At 42.3% G+C, this 18,771-nt stretch overlaps 1 protein-coding gene across 8 annotated transcripts in view; it reads left to right on the top strand.

Annotated features, from left to right (window-relative positions):
* The window catches only part of Asap1 (ArfGAP with SH3 domain, ankyrin repeat and PH domain 1), a 330,237-nt gene that overhangs the window by 235,623 nt on the left and 75,843 nt on the right, over nt 1-18,771 (top strand). For 4 of the 8 annotated variants that reach the window (XM_047548811.1, XM_047548846.1, XM_047548821.1 and 1 more), the window contains exons 8-11: nt 5,200-5,329; nt 6,694-6,779; nt 16,382-16,457; nt 17,876-17,998. In XM_047548811.1, the coding sequence (XP_047404767.1) occupies nt 5,200-5,329; nt 6,694-6,779; nt 16,382-16,457; nt 17,876-17,998 (415 nt within the window). The remainder of the gene's footprint in view (nt 1-5,199; nt 5,330-6,693; nt 6,780-16,381; nt 16,458-17,875; nt 17,999-18,771) is intronic. The other 4 variants (XM_047548831.1, XM_047548868.1, XM_047548835.1 and 1 more) reach the window with 1 other exon arrangement.

The following is an 18,771-nucleotide window of genomic DNA, read 5'->3' on the forward strand; positions in this document are numbered from 1 at the left end:
GAAATCCTCTGTCTGCACCTCCTGAGTCACTGGGATTACAGGTGTCCACCACCATACTCAGCTAAATAAATTCTTGTCAAATAATTATTTTCCTAAAATAGATTTCTTTCTTATAGTACAGGAAGGAAAAAAAAAAACATTTGTCTGCTTTGTATAATAGGTCTTATTTGTTTATGTCACAGAAAACAAAATGACTGACATGTTACACAGAGAGCTAATCTGTTATCACCTTCCAAAAACCAAAAAAGGCTGGATCCCTCCCCACTAGGGATCGAACCCAGTGGTGCTTTACCACTGAGCTACATCCCCAGTTCTTTTTGTTGTTGTTTTTGTTGTTTGGTTGGGTTTGGTTTGGTTTTGAGACAGGGTCTTACTAAGTTGCTGAGGCTGGCCTCAAACTTGCCATCTTCCTGTCAGCCCCTGAGTCACTGGGATCGTAGGTGTGTGCCACCATGCCCAGCTCACGATCTCCCATTTCCAGGAGGCAGTGGAACACAATGGTTAGGATCACAGACTTGAGTATTATTAGTTTGTGATCTTGAGCCAGGATAGTAAAGTATGTTTTGGTGATCCTTGCTTATTAAATAATATATAAATTACCTACTTCTCAAGGTTTTAGTAAGGATAAGATAATGGATTGACAGTTTTCAATAGGGTAGTCACTCAGTAAATTGTTTCATTTGTTTTTTTTTTTTTTTTTTTTGTGTGTGTGTGTGTGTGTGTGTGTGTGTGTGTTTATCATACTGGAGTTTGAACCCAGGGGCACTATAACTACAGTTACATTTGCAGTCTTTTTATTTTTGAGAGAAGGTTTTGCCAGGTTGCCAGGGCTGGCCTCAAATTTGCAACCCTAGAAGCTGGGATTATAGGCATGTACCACTGTACCCAGCTTTCTGTTAAATCTTGTAACAATCAAATATTTTATTTGGTCAAAATAATACATGTACATAAAATATCAGTACCTGCATCAGTTAGGACTTACTGTCACAGCATATTGTAGAGAACCCAAAAAGCAGTGGGTCAGCATTGTAGAAGTTCCTCAGAGCGGAAAGTGTAGGAAGGCCCCCGAGGCCGGCGTAGCACTCTCCCTGCTGTGGTCCTGCGGAGTGGGAGCTCAGCGTGTCTGTGCCGCACCTCATGGCACAGGGCTCACAGTGACCCAGCAGCAGGGAGGTGGTGAGTGGGCAGTGAGTGTGCTCCCACAGAAAGTGCGGCGGCCCTTGCCACCTGCGGCCTGCTGGGCCCTCTCCTTCCACCCCCTTGGCCTGTTTCCTGGGTATCTCCGTCACTCGGCGTTCCCTTGCGGTCGATCCTTGAATCAAGTGTGATGTGCTGCTGGGGCAGAAGAGGACTTGGCTCCTTTCCAGCTGCCATCACCTTCCCCACCCTGTTTATCCAGTGTGGTTGATGCAGCTTTGGGTTGAACCATTTGTCAGTGTTTATATTTTCATGAGTATCTGAATGGTGCATTTTGATTGGATTTCCATTCTTTTTTAATGATGGGAACAAAAAAAAAAAAATCTAAACCCAAAACTTGTGTAAGAACCATTTGTTCTGGCTTGTCTCATACCTCCCTTCCCGGTTTCCCTGGCCTCCCATCAGGCCTTGTGCTCGAGAGCAGGGTCTCTGAAGACGTCCTTGCTGGCCACGGTTTTGTCCAAGGGAATAGCCAGACCCTGTGGGCACCAGATGATCATCCTTACGAACGCCGCAAAAGACTTGATCTTTGACCTCTTGGCGATTTCCTTCTTGCCCATGGCAGCAGCTGTCGCTTTGCAGGGATAGCGGTCAGTTGCAGCCACCAGATGTGGCTGTAGGGCGCGTGATGTGCCATCCTCAGTGTTCTTCACGACAACAGCCTTGCCCTGAGTGGTGTCCAGCCGGGATCAGCGCTGCCTTCCTGTGTTCACAAACCTGCCCATTTCCCTTCAGCCAGCTGGGCCTACAGCCTGGCTTTCCCTTCTTGTAGTATGACTTTTTTGCTCTTTAGCTTGCTTATAATCTTTTTTGAATTTTTTAAGAAATGATCATGTATCACATGTGAATAAATGGAAAATAGAAAGATAATCGGGTTTTTCCTTAAATCAGCAATACCAGAAATTAAAAACCAAGGGGTCTTTGCCATTGTCATGCCAAAGGCAGCAGAAGCAGCATCCCAGTGGAGTCAGACGCCTGTCAGTTGCATTTCTGTTTAGAAAGTACCTTGCAGGTATTCAAATAATGTCTGTATCACCTGCCATTAAATTATCTGTCAGTTCCTTCCTCTCTCTCTGCAGACACCTGTGCCCAGAGCTCTTCCCATCAGCAGTAAGCTGTCATCCTGGGCTGCCTTTGGACTCTGTAGTCTTAGATCTGCTTCCTCTTGCCTGGTGTACCCCACGTGTTGCTGGCCCGCCACCTCCAGTACTTTCCACCAAATAGCTCTCATGAGGTCGCACTTCCAGGCTGGCATGTCCACAATATCCTCATCCAGCCATCACACAGAAAAGGAATTCGGCTGGATAGAAAACCCTGATTTTGTAACCTTTCTGTTGGAATGTTGAAGGCAGTCCCCTTGTTTGTTAATTTCCAGTGTTGTTAATTCAAGAAAAATCCAGTGCCTTTCTGATTCCCATGTATGCATATGTGAAATATGGTTTTTTTATTTCTTGGTTTGTCTGTTAGAAATTGTTACATTCTTCTCTTTTTAAAAGGTAGTGTGAGGGACTGGGGCTGTAGCTCGGTGGTAGAGTGCTTGCCTAGCATGGGTGAGGCACTGAGTCCACTCCTCAGCACCATGTGAAATAAACAAATAAAATAAAGGTTTACAAGTACAGCATTATTTTTTTAAAAAAAAAGGGTAGTGTGGTGTCTTTGTGTGCCATGGTGTGTGCATTCATGTGGAATTTTTATTTTCTTGTCTTTGGAAATATTTCTTATAATTCCTCCTGGCTCCTCCTCTTTTTCTTTCTCAAACTCCTCATCATTCAGTGTTGAACTTCCTAGATTGTTCTTACACTTTTCTTTTCTGCTCTTATATTTTATGTTATTTCATCAGCGTTTTTTTCCCCTGCTGTTTCCGTTGCCTTTTTTAAAATGTATTTTTATTTTTAAAACTTTTTTATTTTTATTTTTTTAGTTATCCTTGGACTTTATTTATTTATGTATGGTGCTGAGGATCGAACCCAGTTCCTCACACATGCTAGGCAAGCACTCTACCACTGAGCCACAACCCCAGCCCTTTATTTTTGACTATTACTCAGCTTAAATTTCTAAAAACTCTTGTTCAACCAGGTTTTGGGATGTTTTTTTAGCTAAGGATTTGACCTTTGGTAGAAATCTATCTGTGGTTCCTTCCCTTCCCCTCTAGTTGTTTTGGACATTCTCTGATTTTAGAGACTGTCCTCAATTGTCTTCTAGTCCTTGGCTGCTTGACCATATTTCAGAGCAGGCCACCCAGGGACTGGTGGAACGCTCATGTGCATCCACAGAATCCCTGAGAAAGCACCATGCCTTCTGGGTGTGAGGTTTAGGGCACCAAGGCAGCCCTCGGACTAGGAGCATTGCAGATGTCTGCATCTGAGGTGTCTTCCGGGGCCCTCAGCCCCCGCCTAGGAATCACATGTGATGACATTCTAGAAGTGACTGAGCGAGGGAGGCAGAGCGTCCGTGGCTCAAGGCCCAGACTTTTCTCTCTTCCTCAGCCCTACTCTTCCTAACACTGCTGAATTCTCTCTTCCCTTTTGTCATCGGGTCTTGTCTGGGAGAGCATGTCTTTTCCAGGCCTTTACTAACATGTGAAGAGATTCATAGAGGAAAAAGAAGCTCACAAGGTCAAGGCACTGTGGTGCGCCTGAACACCAGCGTCACTATTACGTCATGCCCGGCCCCACCCCCGTATTTCTTCTCAAGCTTCTGCAGCTCTTGGCACCCGTGTCAGTGCACAGGGAGCTGATACTTATTCTTTCTGCTAAAATTCTCACCATCACGCCTCTTTGACAGCCACAGTGTCATGATCCAAGACACTGTGCAGCATTAGTAAATTAGAATGAATCAGCCGGACTTACAGTAGATTTTCCATTGGTTGACAGCGTGTTTTCCCTGCATTTGTATGTAGACAAAGCATATTGGCTTTCTATGGCACTTGGTTCCCCACACTGCTACCTCTACAACTTAACGAAGACTGGAGGGTGAAACAAGTTAGCCTCTACATCCACAATTGGGCTTCCTCTTAGAAGCTCATTTTCAAAGTTAAGTGGATTTTTGGACAGAGTCGTGATCATTGCTATGATCACCAAAACATCATCTGTCTGCCAAGTACTGGCCTCAGGTTCTGTAGGTTTAATGGGACCTTCTTTTTTCCCTGGTACCCCCTCACCCTTCCCTCCTCAGTAAAGAATTATTTTGTAGAATCCCAGATCATACATAAGGATTTTTCCAAATTCTTATTTGTACAACCTAATGATAAGTGGCTACATATTAACATGTGCTTTGGGGATGTGAAAATAGTACAACTTTAGAGGCCACTGGAAATAACCTTTGTCTAATTTTCATGCATACCCACAAAGACTCATTGTATACTTTGTCCTGAAAAAATCTGAGTCCCGTAATCCATCAGTAACCCAGAGAAGTCTTCCAGCTTTCTGCTGCTGTTTCCCTCATGAAGTGCTTTACCCACAAGAAAAGGTAAACAGATCAGAATATTCCCCTGCCAACCAAAATGTAAGAGAATGTTTATGAATCCATCATGTGTAAAATCAAATTTAAAATGTAAAGTTTCCTAGATGAAAACCCAATGTGTTAGTGCTCTTTGAATTTAGATTTTTACTAAGGATTGATTCTGTCAACCTAAGAGTTCTTGCATCCTAATGTTTCATTAAAGGAGAGACATCAACGTGGTTGGTTTTTAAGAGTTTCTTTGGGGGCTGGGGGTGTGGCTAGTAGCAGGGAGCTCAGTGTTGGGCTGCTTGCTCAGCATGAGTGAGGCCCCAGGTTTGACCATTCTACCACTGAGCTACACCCTTAGCACAAAAGACTCCTTTGTGAGCAGGTGGTACCCAGAGTTCCCATATATTCTCTCCCGCCCCCAACACAGTCTCCCATTATCACCAACCCCCATTAGAGTGGTACATTTGATAGACTTAATGAATCAGAAGGGCTCAGTCTTGGTTTTGCGCATAATGTGTTTGAAAAAAAAATTTTTATCTGCATTTACTACAGTACAAAAATTGAGAAGGAAAAAAGAGAACATGCAAAGCAGCACGGGATGATCCGCACGGAGATAACGGGAGCTGAGATTGCCGAAGAAATGGAGAAGGAAAGGCGCCTATTTCAGCTCCAGATGTGTGAGGTAAGAGTGGACTTTTCCATCTCTGGCCTAGAGCTTAGTAACCAGTGTCCTGCCAGTCAGCAGGCTTGGTGCTACAAGGCAGGCTGTTTGGACGTTAGAGTAGGGGACTGCCTCCTAAGGATTCTAATCTCCGTTTTTCTCCAAGCCTTTTGGGAGCCGTCATTGCCCTGTTGTCTCATATTTTGAGCCTTGGTCCTATGGGGCTCTTTAAGCCAAAGCAGGATTCTTTGGTGAGAACCTTAATGTTGCTTGTGAGTGATGAGGGGGGATAAATTTTGATGAGAGGTAACACTGGTGACATTAAAAATTTAGAGCATGCTTTTTTCTAACCATGAATCCAGTTTGAATGAAAGCTTAAATGAAGGAGTCGTTAAGGAAATCTGAATTCATGAAAAATATGCAATGAGAGCATGCTGCCTGAAGCTTACAGCAGTGGTTCTCAAGCTGAGTTCCCACCAGACACGAGCACTGCTTGACCTCAGCCTGTTCTAACCTCTTCTAACGCTGCTTCGGGGTAATGGAGGTGCTTTTGCTGTTTTTGGAAAATATTTAAAATGGAGAATTTTCTCAATTTTAAGTTTTTGTCTCCTGAATTTTCTTTCTTTTGTTCTTTCTTCCTTGTAACATTCGGCTCCTTGAACTTGTCTGATCATGAAGTCTTTTATATGATAAAACAAAGGGAGCAAGAAACAATGTCAACAGAAAAATCTTGGCTGGTAATGAAAATAAGAAGCAGTAATGTTTAGTTAACTGCATGAATTAATAACAGGTTATTGTTATTTTTCTTTCATTTTTAAGTTACAAAAATTCTTTTTGATTCACGCTTTTGGATTAAAAGTTTTGGTATCTTATGGCATTTTTTTTGTTGGTTTTGTTTTTTGTTTTTCATGTTTTGAGACAGGGTCTCACTAAGTTTCTCAGTTTGGCCTTGAACTTGTGATCCTCCGGCCTCAGCCTCCATGAAGCTGGGATTACAGGTGCCCAGTTGATGTCACTTTTCTTAGACTGCTGTTCTTCCTGTTATCTGCACAGAGCTGTCTTTCAGGAGCACATGACCTATAAGTCTGAGATGCATTGCACTGAGGGGGAATGGTCAGCTGTTCTAGAATGTTTTTGCTGTGTTTTATTTCTGCTTGTCCAGTAAGCTATTTGTGAGAGTTTCCACACTGCTAATGCTCTAACCTGTTTGTTTTATACACTCTGTGACTGTGCCACATCAGCATTCTCTAAAGTAAGCTCACCTTGTCTGAAGGCCACTGAGGCTCATTGGCTTAGGTAGGCAAAATGGCGGTGTGCCACCTGAACCCATGATTTAAGAACCCTGCCTGGAATTAGCAACATAAACTTCTGTTTTATCTCCACAGTATCTCATTAAAGTTAATGAAATCAAGACCAAAAAGGGTGTGGATCTGCTGCAGAACCTTATAAAGTATTATCACGCACAGTGCAAGTAAGTAGAATATTGCGGTCGTTATCCTTGGCCCAAGGAAGGCCCCTCTGCCTCATTGGTTTTCTTGACTTTGTTTTTTTCTTCATGTGATGGTTGTATATAACTATATAATGACTTTCCACAACTAAATGGATAAGAAATGGTATTGTCTTCCCTCTCCAGAGTTTTATATAAATGAGTAGCTCAAGATGGAACAACTGATGGGTCACTTGACGTGCTGAGCCTGGCAGGGCAGCCTCTGCAGCCTGTGTCAGAGAGGCACAAGCCCTGTCTCAAAGGGACTTTCAGTGGCCCCTTCTCTTCCTCCCTTACTTGCCCTTTTACTCATCAGTGGATCATTCGCACCATGTATTCCCAACTGGAGTTGTTGTGGGTGTTTTCCCATCATCTAAATCAATGAAATCGAATACTTTGGGCATGAAAAATACTTTTCATTTATACATGGATGTCTGTGAAATGATGCTAATATTTTGAGACACATCCCCTGTTGTATGCTGGCTCTAATTTTGTTTGCCTGCATCACAGGGCTACCTTTTTATTCTACTCATGATTCTCCGGCAGCACATCTGTTTACTTATTGTCTTTACTTGTTGCCTTAACTTCATGAGTTTTCTGGAAGTGTGTTATGTGAAAATGTGCCAGTTACTATTACAGTCTATATTGATTAGAGAAAATTAGAAAATAGTGCCAGGACCTTTCCAAAGTTGTCCAGATGACTCTGGAATTTATAAATAGAAGAATGTAAAGGTCACTTGGACTAGGTTAAAATACCTACTCTCCAAAACATTAAATACGTAATTCCCTTTGATCTCTCATTCCTTTTAATAATATCTGGGCAGATCTCTGTATATAATTGAAACATTTGGGGAGGTCAGCATAAATTTTATGGCAGCAGCATAAGGCTCAAGTCATTCAATAGATGAGTTCAGGTTCTGGCTCTGGGACTGGGTGACACATGATCAGATCCTTCACTGTCAGATTTTCCACCAAACCTCAGTGTCCTCATCTGTGAAGTTGGCTTAAGGTTTGTGGCACCCCACTCAGGGTTCTTGTGAGGATGTCTGTGATATAGTTTGTTGTTGGTTTGTTTCTTTTTTAGGAAAGGCTTTTTAGTCAAATTGTTATATACATAAACTTAACTTGGTAACCTTTTTCCTCTTTTCAAAAAAATTTGACCTTGTATAAAAGCGTATCAAAATAAAAAGCATATGCTGGGCACAGTGACGCACACCTGCAATCCCAGTAGCTCGGGAGGCTGAGGCAGGAGGATCACGAGTTCAAAGCCAGCCTCAGCAAAAGTGAGGTTCTAAGCAACTCAGTGAGACCCTGTCTCTAAATAAAATACAAAATAGGGATGGGAATGTGGCTCAGTGGTCAAGTGTCCCTGGGTTTAATCCCCAATGCCTAAAAATTATTTATTTTTTATTTTTTTAGATATAAAAATATATTTAGTAAAAAAAATTTCTAGGTAAAAATGTCCTTTTTAAAATTTATTTTTATTGTAAACAAATGGGATACATCTTGTTTCTCTGTACATGAAATAGAGGCATACCATTTGTGTAATCATACATTTACATAGGGTAATGGTGTTTGATTCATTTTTTTCCTCCCCCTACCCCTCCTCCCCTTTTTTATTATTTTTTAAAAAGCATATATTTAAGTGGAAATAGCTTCCGCATTTATAGGATCATGTTTGTTGGCTGAACCCTCATAACTGAAGACCTGGACTTACTTTTTTTTCTTTAATTTTTTTTTTTAGTTGTTCATAGACCTTTATTTTATTCGTTTATTTATATGCAGTGCTGAGACTTGAACCCAGAGCTTCACACATGCTAGGCAAGCGTTCTGCCACTGAGCCACGACCTGTACAGGTGCCTGGACTTACTTTTGACTTAGTAGTGAAGTAAGGCAATTATGAAACTTTGAAGGATATTGTGATGATCCCTGCTTCGAGTTTTGGGTGGAATTTTTCATCTTTCCTCAATTTTGATTTTCTTAGAAATATTTTATTTCTTGGAAACTTACCAAAATAAGTGAATCTCTCAATCTGAGTTGCAAAACTTTGTCAGTAGATCTGATTTTACCTGATTTTAGAAACCTTTTTTGATCTCAAATTTTCTAAGTCTGTATGAGCGTGTTCAAGCTACATGAACATAAATTTTCCAAAATATAAGATGCTTTGTAAACTACACACATTTTAGCCTTGTGAGCAAAAGCGAAAGAGCAACACTAACTGGTATTAGCTAATGTAGCCTCCCTTTACTCCTTTAGTCTTTGTTTTTCCCTGCTCCCAAATATTTATAAATCTCCTGCCAGAGGCCAGGTACTTTACTAGATTCTGGGGTAGAGATAAGATAAGGGTTCTCTTCTCGGGACTTAATTGTCTGGCACAGGAAGTAAGTAGGTCATGCACATCGGTATTAACAGTGGCTCGTGCCATGGGCATCAAGCAGGAGACACTTCTGGCCAGGATGGCTGAGGAGGAGGGTAGCTGTGCCCTGGAGGAGGTAGTGATACTCACTGTTGGACTAGGATGGCTGAGCTTTGACCATTGGAATCTGGTGAAAAAATCTTCCCCTGGGGCAGAAAAATAGCATTAGGAGAACTCTGCACGGGAGGAGCCTTGTGCTCAAAGGTTCTAAGACGTCATGGTAGACCTGGGTCGTCATGGAATTCAGCTGTGAGTTAGCCCACGGTTGGACCCGTAGCTCCATCACAGCAAGATGCCAGGGTGGGGGTTCTTTCAAGAAGTGGTTTTTTTGTTGTGTTTTGTTTTGTTTTACTTTTTTTTCTTCAGCCAGTTCCTCAAAACTCTTAATCTATGTTGTGGATCTATAAAGCATTCTCTACTTGGATTTTTGCTTAAAAACTTTCTTCTTCTGAGCACTTACTCCAGTTGCCGGATCCTTTTCAATATGGAGTCAGCTGGTACTCAAGAGTGAATTTGCAAGGTTATTACCTCATGCAATCATAACACCTCAGCATGGATGCAGCTACAACAATGAAGAAATAAAGGGAGCAGGAAAGCGCTCTTGACTTTTTCTTACCCATTTCAGCTCACCCACTCTAATTAGTCCTTACTTCAAACATGAACATTGTTGGTAATGTGCTGCTCTCAAAACAAACACCTCCTCTTGTTCACCTACTCCTTTTACCACCTGGGTTATCACAACAATCTGCAGAGTCAAGGGCATTTATAAACATTGCTCATTCATCTTCCATCTTACAGACAGTAATAAAGCCTGACATTTGCCAAGAGCATATTTTATAGGCCAGGGTATATAACCCTTCCAAAATTCATTACATTCTCATTTACTTCGGAGCAATAAGAAAATAGAGCTCAAAAGGGATCAAGAACTCACTGGAAGTCTTGTTCATTTCATTTAATAATATTCAATAAATGTGTCAAAACAGACATAGAAAGCACGGGAAACCAAAGAAAAAAGATAAACTGGACTCCCAAATTTAAAACTTTTGTTTATAAAAGGATGCTGTCAAGAGAATGAGAAGACAGCTTACAGAAAGGGAGAAAATATTTGCAAACCACCATCTGATAAGGAACCAGTATACAGAATTTATAAAGAACTCAACAAGATAACTCAATTCTTTAAATGTGCAGCAATTATGAATAGACATTTTTCTAAAAGAGATGCACGGACAACCTGGAGCAAACCAGCTGCCACCTGCTGGTCTCTGCTGACCCTGCCCATCACAATGCTGATAGGATCTAGAGAGCAAGGGTCTGCTCTGAAGGAATGGCTTGAGCCCATGCACGCAACAAGGGTAGGGAGACACTCCCACCCAGGCCTGGAGGACCTGCTGCTGCCCCCAGTGGGCAGAGTGGGGCCAAGGCAGCAGAAGGCTGGGAATCCTGCCTTGCCCATCCCTCCCTCACCAGGCTCTGTCCCAGCACACTCTGGTTCAGACCCCAGTGCCCCAGCTGAGAGGTGAGCACCATCGTAGGGAGTGTGTCCCCAGGCCCTGCCCAGGGGAACAAGACTGAGAGGAAACCAGGTGTGCCCTGTGCAGAAGGATGTGTTGGCCTCACAGAAAGGTGGGCCAACACCTGGGCAACCCTAAGGGCTGGGCCCTTTTCTGGGGAGCCCTAGCAGGCAGTAGCAGTGCTGAAAGAATGTGCCTTGTGGTCTCACCATGGACACCTCATAGGGCTTGTTTGATCTTAGAATCTTGTGCCTGGAAATAACGCAACATGGTTCAGGAAACAGAGAAGGAGTGCCAAACCATATTCCAGCAGGGACCAGGGCCAAAGGCCCCAGGGTTGGAAGAAGACAAGGGGCAGCTACCCAGAGGGACACCAGTGCTTCCTGTTTGACCCACCTTCCCCTCTGCCATCCATGTTTTCCCACCAGCCTCTGAGGCCAGGGTTGCTCCCCACTATTGATATTTACTTCTTCCAGAAAAATAAAGTTAGTTTCCATTTTATATTTAGAGAGAGAGAGAGAAAGACATATAAACAGCCAAAAAAGTACATGAAAAGATGCTCGGCATCAGTAATCATTAGGGAAATGCAGATAAGAATCACAATGAGACACTACTTCACACCCACTAGAGTGCTGTTAATTAAAGTAATAACCAAAATAGCAAGTAAGTTTGGAGAGGATGTGAAGAATTTGGAACCCAGGCATTACTGGTAGGAATAAGGTGGTATGCTTGCTTTCAACAACAGTTTGGCAATTCTCAAGTTCTACTCGTAGAATGGAAAACAGGTCTATTTAAACAAAAATGTGTACATAAGTATTAATAGAACCATTATTCATAGTATCCAAAACATGGAAACCCGCATACCCACCAGCTGATGAATGGTTCAACAAATGTGGTGTCACCACACAATGGTGTGGCATTCGGCCACACAAGGGAATGAACTGCTGATGCATGCTGTGACAGAGAGGGAGTTTTGAAACATGCTAAGGGAAAGAAACCAGACATAGAAGACCACGTGTTGTATGAGTCCATGTATGTGAAATGTCTAGAAAAGGTAAATCCTCAGAGAAGGCAGATTCATGGTTGCAAGGGCAGAGGAGAAGGGAGGAAGTAGTGGACACTGCTATGCCTAGGATTTTGGAGGTGATGGAAATGTTCTGGAGTTCCTGGTGATGGTTACATAACAGTACATATACTACAAACTACTGAGGAGTGCACTTCAAAACTAAAATTTATTATGGGAAAAAACTATAAAACAAAGTACCCACATAGAACTTATAGGTAGAAAGTAATGAAACCAAATCTTAAACCGAGGTCTCCAGCTTCAGAGTGCGTGCTCTTAGACACAATGCCAGAAGCCTTGGTTGGGTAAGGCTGAGGTTGGGCCTGGACGTCATTTTTAAGGCTTACTCTCCAGGAGTGGGTCCAGTACGCCTCTCTGGCTGCCACCTGGATCTGAGTTGTTGAATTAGTGCTAAACATTCAAGCTCGTTGGTGCCGCACAAGTGTGCCCAGGGTATGTCTGGAAGGAAAAGTCACCCTGTTACCTTGAAGGCAGGGCATCGGTGCTTGACTCGGAGCATATGTGGTGCTGAGGATCAAACCCAGTGCCTCACACACTGCATGCATTCTACCACTAAGCCATAATCGCAGCGTTTAATTTGTTTTATACTTTGGAAAATAGTATGTTAACATATTGGAAGTAGTATTTGGTTCTCTTATTCTTTAGCCAAACAGCACCTCTTTTTAGGTCAACTCGAACAGTACCTGTGACCAGGAGAATCAGAGAGACACTTCCCCGTCGCTGTTCGTTCACAATTTACTTAGGCCAACAAATGAAGGACGTAGGGATTCTCTGAATGCTAAGGCTCTGATTTGTTTTCAGGAGGTGTGTCCTGCCAGTGGATGGGTGTCCTCGTTAGATGATCATGGCCTTGCCCTCTGAGCTGTGGGTGTGTTACAGTCTGTCAGTGTAAATGTGAGGTCCCTCTGTCCATCACCTAGCAACTTAACATTTTTTAGCATCCTGTGTCATTAAAATATGGTGACATGTATCTCAAGCTGTTTGTTTAAGTCGTGAAGCCAGTCTTTCCGCCTCTGAGGTCAGAAAACTAATGAAGCCCCCTCCCCCATTTTGTTGGCCTGGGGCTGTCACATGTTGAGCTACTAGTGTGTGCCTGGCGTTTTAAGCATTTTATCTCCCGGGCTTGCCATGACTCCCAGGCACAAGTTATCGTCTCCTTTTCCTATGTAAAGACTAATGAGAATTGCCTACTGTGTGCAGTTGTGGTGACTTTTTTTTTTTTTTTAACTTAATGACTTATAAAAGAGCGTCCAGCTGAATGAGGAGGTACATAGGGCGAGGTCCAAAAGGGTCCTGAGTTTTGGTCCCCGTGGAATTGGGTATGCTACTCACCTGTATGAACCCAGAAGTTCTCTGAACCCCTTCATTTAGGGAGTCCTATGGAAGCCCCATTACATGGCATGATTGATTAAATCATTGGCCACTGGTAATAAACTCAATCTCCAGCCCCTCTCCCTTCCCCAGAGCGGGAGGAGAAGGGAGATTGAAGGTTCCGCTGCTCTAATCACATGGTTGGGTCCATGATAAAACTTTGTAAGAGATATTCCCTGCACGGTGCAAAATAGTGAAAGACACAGAGAAAATACTCAGTTCATGCTCGCTGCTGGTGTGACTCTTACCATCATTGTCAATTTTCTGAAGATCACATCATATTTCTGTAATGGACGGAGAACATGGCTGAGACAAGTGGGCTCCATGCAGGTGATTTCCTTCCATTCGGAGGACTTACATGTCTAATTCAGTGAGAGGTGATCAGAGCTCTCATTCCCGCTTCACTTCCGGTTGATAGAGCACTTCTGTCTGTAGTAAGTAGCTTGTCTAGTGCTCTTCACTTGCAGAGGCGAGCATGCCGCTCTTCATACAGGGCCACTAGCCTGCCCCAGGTCACACATCTAGCAAGGTTTGGAGCCAGAACGTCATGCTTTTGACTTTCTAGGCCCATGCATTCCCCTGGAACTACAGCCAGCTGCAGCAGAGAGGAAGAGGGGAACTGAGAAGCTGCTGCCCTCTGAGATGTGGCAGTGGTGGTGGCTCTTGTCCCACCCATCCGCAGTGGGACTGCGAACCTCTCAAGGAGAGAGAAGTGTACAGAAGGAACACCAGAGGGGCCGAGCAGGTGGCAGCATGTTGGCCTTTGCTCTTTATGGCAGTACTAGTCGCCGTCTCTGTCATTTCGTTCTCTCTGCAACTCGTCCTCCATTCCTGCTCCTGTTCTCAAAACTAGAAATTGGCCCTAAAATGATTTTGTACGAGGAGCTTGCCTCAAACCTGCCCTCCCAGACTAAACATTGATTCTTTAATCTTACTTTGCTTCAGGAATATGCTACATTTGGGCGGGCATGGGGGGTGGAATTCTAGAAAATGAAGCTGAAGAAAAACATTTTTCATACTCAAAACGTGGCTTAACTTTGGTGTCCCTGGTGTGTACAACAGGAGGATCACACTGTAGATAGAACGTCCCTTGCATTTGGCTCAGATCTATTGCTCATGCTTAGAGCAGCACCTCCCAGTGGAGCTTGCTACAGTGATGGATGTGTCCACATTCTTCACTCTCAGCCGTGGGTTGAGAGGGAACAAGCAACTGGAAACAATGTAGCACGATTGTTGCCTGACGTTTTCTGTTAATATTTAATGTTTTCTGTTAATATTTGCTTTTTATTTTATTGTTTTTGTTTTGTTTGTTTTTTAGTAATAGGGATTGAACTCAGTGGTACTTTACCCAACTGAGCTATGTTCTAGTCCTTTTTATTTTTTATTTTGAGACAATTTCTCACTAAGTTGCTGAGACTGGCCTCAAATTTGCAGTTCTCCTGCCTCAGCCTCTCAAGTCTCTGGAATTACAGGTGTGCGACACTGTGCCTGGCATGGAGCCTAAAGTTTTTAAGGGAAAATGGTAGGACATAAAGTTAGAAAAGTATTCACGGGTCAGAACATAAAAATTCTTTAATTCTGTACAGAGAAGTTCCACTTGCATCCCTATAGAATGTGGTGAAAACCTGAAAATGAGGATTTGCGTATGTTTTCCAGGTAAATGGTTGACCAAAAAGGTCTCTTCCCCCCAGTTGCTGGAAGAGCTAATAAAAGAGTGTTTCTCTTGCTTTAGTAAATTTTTTTCCACCAAAAATGTCACCCTTAAAGAATGCTGGCACTTAATCCCCAAAAACCAAAGGCCGAATGAGTTCTCTGATAAGTGGATGATGATACATAACGGGGAGGGGGGAGGTAAGGGAAGAATAGAAGAAGGATGGATTGTGTAGAGGGAAATGAGGGGTGGGGCAGGGGCGGGGGAAGGAAGAATAATAGAATGAGACCAACATCATTACCCTGTGTACAGGTATGATTACACAAACAGTGTGACTACTTCGTGTACAACCAGAGAAATGACAGTTGTACCCTGTTTGTGTATAATGAACCTAAATTAAAAAAAAAAAAAAAGAAGAATGCTGGCACTTGTAGAATTTGAGTAATCACTCTGAAGGCCAGTCCTAATAGGAGGTCTTGTTGACATTGGATGTACAGTTGAAGCTTAAAATGGACTCCAAGATGTGCCCTAAAACTTCTCGCTGTTGCTTCATTGTAGGTTATAACTGAGCATCTGCACTGTGTGGGGCCTCTGTGATATGGAGATCAGATGGCGCTCATTGTCTGTAGGGAGACAGAAAAACAAATAAAATCCTTGAAGAAATAATGTACGGTGTGGGCATGATTAGAGAAGCTCCCCATAGGGCAGAGGAGTTCCTGAATACCAGTGTCCTGCAGCTTATTGTACCTCTCTCTAAACCGATGTTGCAGACTGGGCCTCCCAATGGAATGCTCTGCCTGCAACAGGAAGTCTCCCTCTGGTAGTGGAGAGCGTGGATACAGAATCAGGGAGGCCTGGCTCTCAGTCCCATCTGTCTCTGTGTGAGCAACCTGAGCAAGTCCTGTGCTCTCTTGCCTTTGTGTCCCCTTCTTAAAAACAGGGATGAGTGTAAAGTGATTGACTCATGAGAGACGAGTAAAATAACTTGCCCATTTACTGGGCATCGGTAAATTCCCCAGGGCATTAGCTCTTGTTACGATTCAGGCACAGTGATAGAGCCTTTGTATCTGTGTGCTGGCATTAGCTTTCCAGGTCCACTGGCACCGTCGCCTCGACATCCTCTGTTCTCAGCATGTGTGGAGCACAGACATCTCTGGGGAACTGAAGCTCTGACCTCCTTCCTGCCTGTACCTCTAGTCCAGTCATATCTCTCTTCATGGTGGCCACTTGGACTTCACATATGCCTGTGGCTAAGATGTCTTTCCCTCTTGAATTCAAATGTGGCCAGCCAGGAGGAATTGTTCTACGTGTAGATGGGTGTACTCGTTATGAAATCATGTGAGGATTACAGCTGTAATTTGCAGTGACTGTGATGTCAGATGTCAAATACTAGCATAATTTGTTGTTGGTCCATCTTTATAAAATACTGAAATTTGTTTTATACTTGTTTTGTGAAGATAAATTAGAGGGTCTATGTTTTCAGATTTTTTCAAGTAATTATAATTCTTCTCTTTTTTTATATCACTGGTAAACTTCCAATGTTTTCTATTATAGTTTCTTCCAAGATGGCTTGAAAACAGCTGATAAATTGAAACAGTACATTGAAAAACTGGCTGCTGATTTATACAATGTAAGTTCTCTGTGCAATATATGGATCTCGACATGTGATGAACATCAGTAAACTTGAAATTTGTATGAGAAGGGTATTAAAAGCAGAAAAGCTCAAGTGATGTATCAGTATGAATCTACGGCAGACAAGCCTTCCTTTTAGCTTGGAGCAGTGACCCCTGGTCAGATATTCCGAAGCACCTTTTGGGTGCTTAGGAGGAGCAGGGAAGGGAGTACATAACCATTGGTTCTAGATGGTTCTCTGCTCAGGACTACATAGCTTCAGATGTCAGTGCCCCTTAGTCAGGAAAAATGCTTGGCCATGGAAGGAGATAAATTATGTAACTGTCTCTGAGTAGGCAGGGTTAGGGATTTCTTTTGCTCCCCCCACCCAAATATCAATGTTTTACTTTTTCAAATCAAAAAACACTGCTGAGAAAAAAACTAAATGCGAACATACAAACTGCAAATTCATTGCCTACGTGAAACTCTTGGTGAACAGTATTAAAAGAATGTGTTTTATGAATCTGAGGATGTATCTTCAGATACAGTTTTGGGATTATTATAAATAATGCCTTACACAGGTTGAGCATCTCTCATCCAGACATCCAGAATCCAAAATCTGAAACTATTGGGGCACTGACTGACATGACACACGTGGAAAATTACCATATTATCCCATATGACAGGTCACAGTCAAAATGCAGGTGTGCCAAAAATACTGTAGAAAATTACCTTCAGCCTATGTGTATAAGGTATATGTGAAATATTAGTGAATTTCATGTTTAGACTTGTGTCCCATCCTCAAGGCATCTCATTATACTGTGCATATATTCTAAAACCCTTTGAAAAATATCAAAACATTTCTGGTCCCAAGAATTTTAGATAAGGAATTCTTAGCCTGTGTTCTTATATAACTTTGAAAACACATAGTATTTATTTTGTAATTTTCTTTTAATAGTAACATGGTTCAGATTACAGTTAAATTCCAAGTGATTTTTAAAAAAACAGGAGTCTCTTGTCTTCACGTTGTGTGGCGTAAACTTCTGTTATGCACTGGCCCATTGGATTCTTGGTTGTCCGTGTGCTTCTCTTCTGACCCATTTAATCACATCATGGTATTCCTACCTCCACGCTTTGAAAAGCTAGAAGCAATGACCTCAGTATTATTTCTGTTTAACTTATTGCTTCAGGGTTTTTCCTAGTCTGGATGTATTATTTAAATAGAAAACAGTGCATTGTTCATTCATTCCAGAACTCACTAGTACTGTCTTAGGATGAGAAGACTATGCCAATCATATCAAAAATCTGTAAGAAGGATTTCAATAAGAAAATCAACTGTGTAAATGAATTGTTTGATGAGTGGTATATTTGGATAAATCAAACTCTGCTCATAAAAGTATAAATGATAAGTAACAAGTGATTTTTTTTCTTTCATAGATAAAACAGACCCAGGATGAAGAAAAGAAACAGCTCACTGCACTCCGAGACTTAATAAAATCCTCTCTTCAGCTTGATCAGAAAGAAGTAGGTGGTTTATATGTTCCCAGCAGGGCTAACAGTGTAAGTGAGGCTGCTTGTGCTTCTGATACCCTTTATGTCTCCTGCTCTGCAAAACAGGCACATTGATGGCTTCCTGCCAGGGTGGTTTTGGGGACAAATAAGATGTAAGAGACTAGTGTGTACCTACAGTGTTGCCCAGTGTAGAAATTGTGTTTTAGTTTTCTTTCCATTATAAAAAGACACCCTGATCTACAATTCTGTGTCTCTATAGCGTTCTGATTCTGTCCTTGAAGGAAAGGAAGTACACCCCATGGTGCTCTTCCCTAGACCATAAATTATATATACATATATATATATATATACATATATATATATATATACACACATATATATTTCTTTCTCTCTCTCTCCAGCCAAAAGGGCATGTCTCATTTGCCAGGGAAATAAGGAAATATTGTGATGCAGAATTCTGTAGAAACTTTGCCCCATAAATAGGAAAATTAGGGTGAAATGTTCCTGGATCTTGAATATAGTATGCAGTGCATGGTAGTTACATGACTGCAGTAACCTTAATTGTGAAGGTCATTTGTTCAAACATTCAGCTAATCCCTACTGTGTGCCAAGCACTGTTTTAGGTATTAGGGCATAGTCCTTTCTATTAAGGAGCTCAGTATCTAGAATAAGTCAGCAGCATGAACCTATCAGTCGTGCCTAAATCAGTCAGTGCTATTTAAAATTTATTGGGAGGTGTCCTACCGCCAGAGAGGAAACCTAAGAAACTCAGAAGTAGAAGACTGCAAACAGTTTGGGACAGGGTAGGTAGAGGAACAAGC

This window comes from Sciurus carolinensis, chromosome 1 (assembly GCF_902686445.1).
Source record: "Sciurus carolinensis chromosome 1, mSciCar1.2, whole genome shotgun sequence".
Taxonomy (NCBI): Eukaryota; Metazoa; Chordata; class Mammalia; order Rodentia; family Sciuridae; genus Sciurus; species Sciurus carolinensis.